Raw genomic sequence first — 12157 nt, forward strand, 5'->3', positions numbered from 1 at the left:
GCAGTTGTCGGCAACAGGTTGTGATTGGCTGGGAGTACTGTCAGTGTTCCTTCTGCGAGACGATGAGCGGGCACTGCGCTCTGCGGGCTGGGTACCGCGGAGGACACTGGCAAAGGATTGTTGGCCGGGCACGAAGCTGCAGGCAGGAGCGGCTGTTTTGGGACGGGGATCTCTGGAGCGGCTTGCATCTCTGCCATTTGCCTTGTGCTGGTTTTTCTGCTGGAAAGCATATTGCAGGTACTTCTTGCAGCCTTTGAAGTTTGCTGCGTGTGCTTCTCCACAGTGGTGACAACACCGATTCTCGTCCTTGCCAAGTGTGCACTCGTTGCTTGGATGGTTGTCCCCACACTCCTTGCACACATAGTGTCTCGAGCAGTAAGATTTTGTGTGCCCGTGCTCTTGGCATCTGTTGCATTGTACAGGGCCCGACGTCTTGCGAGGCTTGTCCCACGAAACTTTGTGCCTGCATAGTACTGTTATTGATTTGACAAGGTTATTGTTCTCCGCTTTCCTCAGGTCAACAAATCTCATATTTAGAGGTTCGTTATTGACTCTGCTACGCGGGGTGTACCTTTCTTCTATTTGAATGTCATAAGCACTCATACACATGTACGAAGTCTCGCTCTCTTTCGAACTCTGTAATTGCTCGGTGCCTTTAATCTTAATTTATGTTAAGAAATCAGTTCTGTAAGCATCATCATAGAAGTCAGTCGTGTTGCTCATCAATTTGTAAAACCTTTATTAAAACTTCATACCATCCACACACGCCCACTTGAGATAAGATTCTTAATTCTTTTTTTGACCTTTTAAGAATCTTATCTCAAGTGGGCTAGTGTGTGGAAATTGACGGCATATCGTTGCCGCACAACATTTCGTTGGAGAAAGGTTTTATCGAACTCTTCGCAAAATACAGCAACGACAGCAACATTTGGCCAGCTCTTCTTTCTCGTTGCCGTTGCTTCGTCGCTGGAAACTCGCTACCTTCGCTTCGCTACTGCATTCTTGTAGCCGTTACTTCGCGCTGGATACGCTCTGAGTTTGATTGCTCATTGCCATTGCTTCACAGCTCCTTTCTCGTTGCCGTTGCTTCGTCGCTGGAATTCGCTGCATTCTCGTTACCGTTGCTTCGTCGCTGGGAGCTCGCTGCCTCTGCTTGTTCACTGCATTTTTGCTTCATCACTTCAAGCGACCCTCACATCGGTGAGCGCAACATTTACAAGTCTTAGCTGTTCTGTTAACAGTGGGAGCATTTGAACTGTCGCTCGCTCACATCGGTGAGAGTAACATTATCAGGTTAAAGTTAGGCTGTGAACATTTTGCAGTATCAGAACTGTCGCTCGGTCACATCGGTGATCACAACATTCTCGATACATAATGTCAACTCTTGAAGCAAACTTACGTAAGCGAGCAAACATAAAACGCAATATCGCACACTTAGAGGATGTTGTAAGAGTGTCTACTGAGGTCGATGGCAGTGAAAAAAGATTATCACACGGTGAGCTACAATTACGCTTGGACATGTTGGAGATATACATTAAGGAGGTTTTGGAAGTACAATCTGAAATTGAATTGGAAGATCCTCAGGACAATGGACGTGCAGAGATTGAAGATACATATGTGAGCATCAAATTGTCCATCCAATCCCAACTGGATGATGTACTGCACAGCACCTCATTTTCTAACCCTGCTCCAATTCGCTCTTCGCCGCCATCGAGACTTCCTCGATTGGCTCCGCCTGTATTTGATGGGAAACGATCAGAGTTTAAAAACTTCATTACATCATTCAATCAGATTATCGGTCGTGAGTACTCTCTTTCGAACATTGAAAAGTTTAATCATCTGCTGAATTGCTTGAAGGGCCCTGCCCTTCAGGCAGTAAAGGCATTCCAAGTGACTCAGGAAAACTATCCCAAGGCTCTTGCTCGTTTAAGTGAACGTTATGACAATCCCACACTTACATTTTTAGACACAATAGAAGCACTATTCAATCTACAGCCAGTCGACAAACCGGACGGAAATCAGCTGCGCAGTCTGCTGGACAATGCGTCAGCCCTGTATTCATCATTATCGTCATTGGGTACCGGATCAGATATTGCCCAAGCCATGTTGATATTCATCGTCATCGGAAAATGTGACCAGCAAACTCGTAACAAGTGGAATGAGTCTCTTGACTTACGTACATTGCCAAATTGGGCTCACTGCACAACTATTTTGGAACGTCATTGTCAGTTCCTGCAATCAAGCGGCATTGCATCGTATCGAATGGCTGATTCTTCGAAACAAAAACACGTGTACAAGCCTAGCAAGGGATTATCATTTGCTATTACTAATCCAACATGCATTGTTTGTTCCAGCTCCGACCATAAAATTGTACATTGTTCTCAGTTTCAAGACATGAGTCCTAAACTCAAGTACGGAGTCGTAAAAAATGCTGGACTTTGCATTAATTGCCTTCAATTAGGACATCGGATGGACAATGTCCGTCTAACAATCGTTGTCGAAGCTGCAAGCATCGCCATCACACGCTTCTGCATTTTGGCCAACCGCCTGCATCATCATCGTCTACATCGCCATCATCCATGGCGCAAATGTCCTCAACAACGACTCCTTCTGCAACGCACTCGCATATGAATCAATCGCCAGGCGGACAAATAATTCTTGCTACTGCAAAGGTACTAGTGCGAGATTCATCAGGGGCGTATAAACAAGGCAGAGCATTGCTTGACTCATGTTCCCAAGTCAATTTCATAACTGATCAATTCGCCCAACGGCTGCATCTACGCCGTCAGAAGCATCATTTCGAAATCCGCAGCATAGGGGAGACCTCGACTAAAATTAACAACTGTACAACTACTGGAATTAAATCTCGTTTGTCACCATTTGCAGTAACACTACAATTCTGCATAACGTCTCACATTGCCTACCAGCCGGATTCGGAAATCGACACCTCAGATTGGAGGTTGCCCGCGAATACACCACTTGCGGACGAAACTTTCCACAGGTCAGGTCGGATTGATCTCCTTCTCGGCACCGAGGCATTTTTCGAATGCCTGGCTGTTGGACAGATTAAGCTCGGAGACAATTGCCAGTCCTTCAGAAAACGTTGCTTGGATGGGTTGTGTCTGGCAAGTATCGTCATCAGTCAGCTAAGCAGTCATCAACGTGCTTGCTTTCTGTGGAGGAGTCAATTGACAAAAATCTTCAATTACTGTGGAGCATTGATGCTCTAGAAAATTCTCCAAAGTCAACCAATCCAGAACATCGGCTCTGTGAAGATATGTATTCTAGGACAACACAGATGAATAGCGGTAGGATTGTTGTGCGTCTACCTTTCAAGGGAGATCCAGTGTGCCTTGGCAATTCAAGCGATGTTGCACGTCGTCGTTTTTTATCGCTCGAGAGGCGATGAAAGAATATGAGGATCTTGGCCATATGACTTTAGTGACGAATCCGAGATTAAGTGAGCCACACTTTTATATACCTCACCATTGTGTTTTTAAACCCAGCAGTGCATCAACGAAGTTACGAGTCGTGTTTGACGCCTCGTGCACTACATCGTCCCAGCATTCATTGAATGATTTGCTTCTCGTTGGCCCAACACTCCAAGAAGATCTGTATATACTTCTCCTTCGTTTTCGATTGGTTCGTTACGCCATCACAGCGGACATTACGAAAATGTATAGACAAGTTTTAATCAGCCCAGTGGATCGGAAATTTCAATATATATTTTGGAGAGCATCCCCTGATGCTGACTTGCAGACCTTTGAGCTAAATACAGTGACGTATGGAACGGCCTCGGCCCCATACTTAGCAGTTCGCAGTTTGCAATATCTGGCAGATCTGCATGTGAACGAGTTTCCCATTGGCGCATCCATTGTAAAATCATCGTTTTATGTTGATGATCTGCTATGCGGAGCAAACGAGCTCATCGAGTTGCAGAACATTAAACACGAGGTCACCGAGATACTTCGCCGAGGACACTTCCCATTGGTTAAGTGGCACTCCAATCATCCGGCCGTCAGGAACGACGAATCGGTAAAGGATTTAAACTTGGATGAAAACGCTGTCACTAGCGCACTTGGCGTAGCCTGGGATCAACGTCGTGATGTGCTACTATTTGAATTTAAACCCAAAAAATTGTATTCAACAGTCACAAAGAGGACTATTCTCTCGACTGCGTCTTCTCTGTTCGATCCATTAGGATTGCTGGCACCAATCATTATCGTCTCGAAAATCATCATACAGGAGCTATGGCTGCTAAAACTCGCCTGGGATGAATCTGTTCCGCAATCACTTCTACAAGCATGGAGAAACTACGTAACGTCTCTCAAGGAATTGTCGTCGATCTCAGTACCCCGTTTTTGCTTGCAAGCTGAGCTCACAGACATACAACTGCACGCTTTATGTGACGCATCAATACGTGCTTACGGCTGTTGCGTATATGTGCGTTCCACGGACTCATATGGCAATGTCCAGGTTCAGCTTCTGACAGCTAAATCTCAGGTGGCTCCTGTCAAGAAGCTGACGCTTCCTCGATTAGAGTTAAGCGGAACTCAACTTCTGAGTAAGTTATATACAACTGTCAAAAACATATTCATCGGCAAGCCGCACAGCGCGCATTTCTGGTCTGATTCGCAGATTGTCTTGCACTGGCTGCAACAACACTCTATCACCTTGTCGACATTTGTTGGAAATAGAGTATCCATTATACAAGATCAAACAGCAGATGGAAAGTGGAGACATGTACCGTCAAAATTGAACCCTGCTGACATCGTGTCACGTGGATGCCCAGCTAATGAGCTCCAGCAATCAATTTGGTTTACAGGACCTGCGTTTCTGCGTGATTCCGAGACTCAATGGCCCTGCCAACAATTCGACAATGATTTGGACATGGACATTATCGATGCTGAAAAACGGAAGTCTACATTTGCTGCAATTATCGAAACTGGACTGGACTGGCTGAACGGAACTAGTTCATACATTCGGGCGCTTCGAGTTATGGCATATATGTTCCGGTTTTACCATATTGCCAAAAAGGAACACCCTGTCGAAAGTTCGCCGCCATGCCCAGAAGAACTTCGCCACGCGTTGCACTGCATCATCAGGATCATCCAACAGCACTATTTCAAGGAAGATTTGCAATTGCTAAGAAAACAAAGAGATTTGAAAAGCAATCTGAAATTTCTCAGCCCCTTCATAGATGACTCTTCTGGATACGAGCTCATTAAGGTTGGCGGCAGACTCGAGCATGCTGATATCCCCTCTCGTCAAAGGCATTCTTTACTTGTTCCCAAGGAATCGCAATTTGTCCACAATTATGTTCGGTATCTTCACTTGCGCAATTACCATGCAGGACCAAAGGCATTAGTTGGACTGCTGCGGCTTCAATTCTGGGTCATAAACGCAAGAGCTTTAGCACGCAGCATTGTTCGTTCTTGTGTACACTGTGTCAGATATCGTCCAGTTCTACTTCGTCAAGTCATGGGTTCCCTGCCACCTGAGCGCTTATCCACAGACAAGCCATTTCGCCACGTTGGAGTCGACTTCTGCGGTCCAGTGAACACCTATCTTCGAATACGTGGCAAGGGCCCCACAAAATCCTATATCGCCATATATGTCTGCATGGCCGTAAAGGCCGTTGAAATCGTGTCAGATCTTTCAACGAATAAGTTTTTGGAATCGTTGAAACGCATGGTTGCCCGTCGTGGACCAGTATCGCACATCTATTGTGACAACGCCACAAATTTTGTCGGAGCATCCAACAAGCTACTCGAGTTAAAGAAGTTCATGTTCAACACTAGCACTCAAGATGCTATCCCATCATATTGTTCCTCTGAAGAGATAACCTTTCATTTCATTCCACCTAGGGCTCCACACTTTGGCGGTCTTTGGGAGGCCGCTGTCAAGAGCGCAAAGAGTCTGCTGGTGCGTACCCTCGCTAACACCCGGTTCACCTTTGAGGAACTGAACACCGCAGTCGTTGAGATAGAAGCAGTACTCAACTCTCGCCCGCTGTCACCGCTATCATCTGATCCCAACGACTTCAGCGCTCTCACTGCAGGACACTTTCTAAATGGAGATGCACCGCGCGCTTTGCCCGAGCGTGAGATTATCACCAACAACATCTCCAACTTGGATCGTTACGAGCAGATCACAGCTGTTAAACAGCAATTCTGGCGTCGTTGGTCTGCGGAGTATGTGAACGAGCTTCGAGCCAGGACAAAGTGGACTTCGGCTTCCCCAAATCTCACAGTTGACTCTATGGTCATCATACATGAGGACAACACACCGCCATTACACTGGAAATTAGGGAGTGTTGAGTCTGTTGTGAGTGGCAAAGATGACCGGGTTCGTGTTGCATATATTCGCACTGCCTCTGGACTCTGTTGCCGGCCAGTACATAAGCTGGCTGTTCTACCTGTCTCTTGAAAGATAATTCTTTTAAGGCGGCCGGGATGTTCGGTCATATACCTCATATATACATTAGTCAGGGTATCAATAGCAATGTCAAAGCAGATTATGTTAAGATTATGCTAATTCTCTTCTATTTGAATGTCATAAGCACTCATACACATGTACGAAGTCTCGCTCTCTTTCGAACTCTGTAATTGCTCGGTCCCTTTAATCTTAATTTATGTTAAGAAATCAGTTCTGTAAGCATCATCATAGAAGTCAGTCGTGTTGCTCATCAATTTGTAAAACCTTTATTAAAACTTCATACCATCCACACACGCCCACTTGAGATAAGATTCTTAAAAGGTCAAAAAAACGCTTTTGATCCAACACCCTCTTATATACAAATTTTTATCCTGAGTAAAATATAATTTAGAATTAACTGTGCAACTATTCGAACAATCAATAATAATTATTTTCTTTAAACATTATACACTATTACTATAAATAAGGGTAACAATGCCTCGACGCGCCTAATTGTTGTTAACGTATGTGTCTCAACGCACATATTTTGGTGCAAGTATATGAATTTAAAAAGATTGCAACATTCTGTTGCGCATGTGACGTCACCGGCTAGGGCTTTTTGTGTGTGATCGTACGTAAATATATTTCTATATTTATTACGTACATTTAAGCAATTTATATATAATAGGGTTTTTTATAATAATGAATTTATTTACAAATGTGCTAATTTTCTGAACGCAAAGAAAGCCTTAGGCTGTGACGACACATGCGCAACAGAATGTTGCAATCTTTTTAAATTCATATACTTCCCTTGGCTTGGCAGACACATACATGCAGATTTTTGCCAATGTGTGAGAGATGAGACACATATACCAACAACTATTTGGCGCGTCGAGGCATTGATACCTTTATTTATAGAAATGGTATTGAATGTTTAACGAAAAAAATTAAAATTGATTGTACAAATATTTGCACACTAAATATGAAATTATATTTTTCTTAGACATTAGATAAAAATGTGTATATGACAAGGCTTGTGCTATTTGGTGACAGAACTTATGAATATTTAAAATACCCTATTTTGAGAAAGGGTGCCTTGCTGTTCGAAAATGACAAATCTGCCTGGCTGCTTGCAAGTTGAAAGCGAGTGGAGAAGAAGAAGACATGACTTTGGGACTTTGCTAATTATAGGCATAACAGTGTTTAGAAACCACAATAATGAGTTAGAAGTGTGCAGAAACGACGATTATAGTCTGTAGCCTCAAAACAAAAAGGGACAGAATTTGTGGTGTGCTTTTTTCATTGTCGAGTCGTTTGTTTTAATTATGGTTGTTGTTGGCTCATATGGGAAATGTTCAGAAGTTGTCTTTGATTTTTGGGCAACGGCAGAAGTAACTGTAGACAGCCGGGTGTTGTGTTTGCATTTTGTGTTTGCAGCCTCGCAATCTTACTTCACATTTTTTGAAAAAGAGCTTTTGATCCAAAAGCCTCCTCTGTATATTTATTACTCTATGGAGCAAACAATAGGCCAGTTGAACCCGCACATTTAGAATGAACGACATTATCACATAGCCAACAAGGTATGCTAGCTTGACTTGCCGTAATTTGCTTTTGGGAAGTTTCTTTAAAGCAGACAATTTTGTGGTCCATTATTATGAGTCTCTACTGTAACAACGCAGCCAAATGTAAAAAGAGAGTTATTAAGATTAATGGTATCTACAACAACAAGAAAAAAAGATGATAGAGCGCGAGAGACTAATCTAACTATCACACAGATCCATAGTGTAATAAACAGATACAGAGCAGAAAAGTCACTCAGCTTTAATTACCGTTTTAAAAATGGCGCAAGGTGGATAAGGTTGGTCTGCAAACGCACGATCAAACACAAAAAATAAAGCTCATTTACCATAGGAAGCAACAACAACAGTGCGCACGAAACCCCATTTTTTTTTCGTCGTCTGTTTTGATCGCTGACAACTCAGTGCAAAGAAAAGGGACAAATAATGCCACTGTGTTTGTTGCTGGTTTCTCTGTCGTTCCAACAAGGCAGCGCGTAAAAGCAACAACAACACGATTTGGGTTGTAATGTTGTTGCTGCAAAACCGAGTCCGGCGCAAGTAGATAGAAAATTGGAATGCTAGCAGGCCATGCCATTCAAATCAAAGGGTTACGCACACGGCGCGTCAACAACAAAAATGACGACACATTTCATAGAATTTTTATTTCTAGTGATGATTAGAATATATTTTTATATTTATTACGTACATTTAAGTAATTTATTAATGGGGATTTTATAATAATGAATTTATTTACAAATGCGCTAATTTACTGTACGCAACGATCGCACACAAAAAGCCCTAGCCTGTGACGTCACATGCGCAACAGAATGTTGCAATCTTCTTAAATTTATATACTTGCCTTGGCTTGGTGGACACATATACATGTACACTTGCACCAAAATATGTGTGCTGAGACACATGCGCCAACAACAATTATGATTTATATTAATGGTGTATATTATTTTAAGAAAACAATTATTTTTGATTTACCATAGTTGCACAGTAAATTCGAAATTATATTTTACTCAGACATTGGATAAAAATTTGTTTATAAAAAGGTTTGTGCTTTTTGCTTCCAGCACTGATCAATAGTCAAAATACCCTATTTTGAGAAACGGTGCCTTGCTGGTCGAAAAGTGAAAATTATAACAATAGATTCTAGTCGGGTGCTCCCGACTAGGGGATACTCTAAACCCTCTTCTTCCGACAGGCGATAGGTATAAAATTAAAAATACTTGATATATAAATACTATTCTAGAAGCTACATGTCAAGTTTGGTGACTCTAGCTCATATTATTTGCCGAAATTGCTCAAAAAACAGGATTTCGATATCGATTTTTATCGATTAATTGGAAACGGGGCAAGTTATCGACTATCGGAAACAAACACGATCTGCGCGGGGACTAGGAGGACCTACAGCTAATTTCAAGTCTTTAGCTCTAATAGGTTCTGAGATCCTTGCATTCGTACATACGGACAGACAGACGGACATGGGTAGATCGATTCGGCTATTGATGCTGCTCAAGAATACTTTATGGGGTCGGAGATTCTTCCTTCTGCCTGTTACATACACAAATACATAATAACCCTTTTACCCATTTTCAATGGGTTCCCGCGCAGATTGAGTTTGTTTCCGATACTCGATAGCTTGCCCCGTTTCCAAGTAATCGATAAAAATTGATATCGAAATCCTGTCTTTTGAGCAATTTCGGCAAATAATATGAGATAGAGTCACCAAACTTGACATGTAGCTTCAAGAATAGTATATATATATCAAGTATCTTTCATTTAATACCTATCGCCTGTTGAAAGCAGAGGGTTCAGGGTATCCCCTAGTCGGGACCTGCCGAGTAGAACCTCTTACTTGTTGTTGTTGGTTCTTATTGAAAATGTTCTGAAGTTGTCATTGAATTTTGGGCATTGGCAGAAGTATGTAGCTGCAGACAGCCGGGTGTTGTGTTTGCAACCTCGCAATCTTGCTTCACATTTTTTGAAAAAGAGCTTTTGATCCAAAAGCCTCCTCTGTATATTTATTACTCAATGTCACAGATCTAATAGCGCAAGCGCACAAACAAAAATGCACAAGTTCACAAATTTAAAAGTAACAATATTTATAAATATGTTAAAATGCACTGGCCACAAGCATGCACTCGTAATAAAGGAAAAAATTAAACAGAGAAGGCAAACAGAATAATGGAATATTTTAAATACAGTTATTAAAACACGGGTTCTTTATTCAAATCAAAACGGGGAGCACAAAAAAAAAACACGTCTGTTCGCTTGAAAGAGGAGAACGACATGGCTATTGATACTGATCTTTTGGGGTCGGAGTCACAAATACATTATATTCTTTTTATCCACTTTCAATGGGTTCAGGGTATAAAAAATAGGGATACCACATTTCAAGTCAATTTCTTGTTGGAGTTAACAAACTTCGTTTCACACAGCTGTGAGAGATATGAGATTTAATTAACATCCTCAGTTATGTTAATGCTGTTAAAAGTTTCTAAGTTAAGGACCCTGTAAGAGCATTTGAATCCATTCGTTCAACACTGTTATCGAAGAGACTTTATTTGTATAAGCGCACAATAATTTTTGCGCATGCGCTAGGAAAAGCAAGGTAAGGGTAGACCAGTTTGGTAAAGAAGTATGCATATATTTGTTTACAGGGGACGTGTAGTATACAAAATGTATTGTATTTGTTTTGGTGCTAAGTGTATTTTGTCATTTGCTTATTAAAAATATACATTTAGTTTGTGATTCTAGAAATTGAAAAAAAATAACAACTGAAAAGATACGGAAGAAATTGTAAATAAAGTAAAAAACAAGTAGAATAGGCGTACGTAACGATTGTTGTATGGAGGAAAATTTTTGCTTTTCTTTTCTTTCTTTTTTTGTAAATGAAATTTTATATATGTATGTACATACATACATATGTGTGTGAGATAAGGATATATATATCCTATATATATATTATCTTTATATATATAAGTGAGCGTTAATAGTTACAAATGTTATACATTTTGTAAGTAATGGACTTTAATACTCTATATTTATCACGTATAGTCACTTATGTATATACATATGTATGTGTGTACACGACGTAGACTCACCGTCAGATTTATACGAGTTTCCTATGTACATATGTTTTCAATGATTCCTATGACTTTAAGTACACGTATAAGTACATACAATACGTATGAGTATATGTATATGTACATCAAAATTCTTTGGGCATGGGTATATGGATTTTGCGAAACTAGTGAGCACGAGTGTATTTTTTAATATATTTATACCAAATACTAAAATTTTAAATTATAACAGTTCGTGTATTATATCAATACTTATCAAGAAGGAAGAACAGGTAAGACGCACTCGTTTGATTCGAATAGTCTTTGTATTGTTAAAAATGTAAATCTTCATACACATTTATTTAGATCAAGATATATACATATGTATATCCTAAGTCAGAACAAGGTATAAAAAATGGTAATACTTATAAGTTAGTAGTTATTTTATCTAAATTAAGTAATTGCGCTCAAGTTGGGGGTGCCCGATTAGGAGTTACATACGTTGAACCCAGCGCCAAACATAACATAACATATGTATGTACATACATAAGTACATACATACAATGTACATGTATACAATGACTTGCAACAACAATATCAAGCACGTTCGCCGCAGGCTGCGCATTTAACACATTTGGTAAATATTCTGAAATATATAGTTTATATATCTGGAGCTTAAATATGGCACCCAAAGCGCAGAGCTTTATCTTAAAAATCTAATATCTTACCTTAATACTTATACTTTACGAAAAAATACACCAATTTTGGCTAATTTAGCTCTTTTAGTTTGTTACTTAAGTTACTTAAAAAACTTAAAAAACCATGTATTAATATCGATTTTAACTTTCAGGTCTCTAAGTTTTATTTTTTCCGAAATTATCGACTCAGCTCAAGTTAATTAAAAATGAAAAATTTCTATATAAAACTGTTTTTTCCTGACTGATTGATGATCAACGCAATTTTTTAAAGACAATTGTTCACATTAATTTGTACACTTCACACTTTTCGAAATGTCCATTCTTCCTTGGTGAAAATGGGGTTCAGATTCACATTTATTTATTTATTTCCAAAGATCCATATGAAAAATCATTTGATACGTGTTTTACACTT

General features: G+C 40.4%; 2 protein-coding genes across 9 annotated transcripts in view; both read left to right on the forward strand.

Annotated features, from left to right (window-relative positions):
* The first annotated feature begins 1518 nt into the window (after positions 1–1518).
* Positions 1519–6429, forward strand: LOC135441254 (uncharacterized). The gene is made up of 3 exons (XM_064700796.1): positions 1519–2176; positions 2887–3056; positions 3760–6429. The coding sequence occupies exons 1-3, from the start codon at positions 1519–1521 to the stop codon at positions 6427–6429; spliced, it is 3498 nt and encodes a 1165-aa protein (XP_064556866.1).
* Positions 6430–10649: 4220 nt separating this feature from the next.
* Positions 10650–12157, forward strand: part of Bili (FERM domain-containing protein 8 Bili) — a 36165-nt gene continuing 34657 nt past the window's right edge. For 2 of the 8 annotated variants that reach the window (XR_010438443.1, XR_010438442.1), the window contains exons 1-2: positions 11221–11238; positions 11301–11340. The gene's annotated coding sequence lies outside the window, so the exon portion shown is untranslated. Of the gene's footprint in view, positions 10667–11178; positions 11341–11496; positions 11685–12157 lie in introns of those variants that run through there. The other 6 variants (XM_064700795.1, XM_064700791.1, XR_010438441.1 and 3 more) reach the window with 5 other exon arrangements.

This window comes from Drosophila montana, unplaced genomic scaffold (assembly GCF_035044405.1).
Source record: "Drosophila montana isolate Dmon_TW-CO22-7 unplaced genomic scaffold, ASM3504440v1 contig_1900_1, whole genome shotgun sequence".
NCBI lineage: Eukaryota > Metazoa > Arthropoda > Insecta > Diptera > Drosophilidae > Drosophila > Drosophila montana.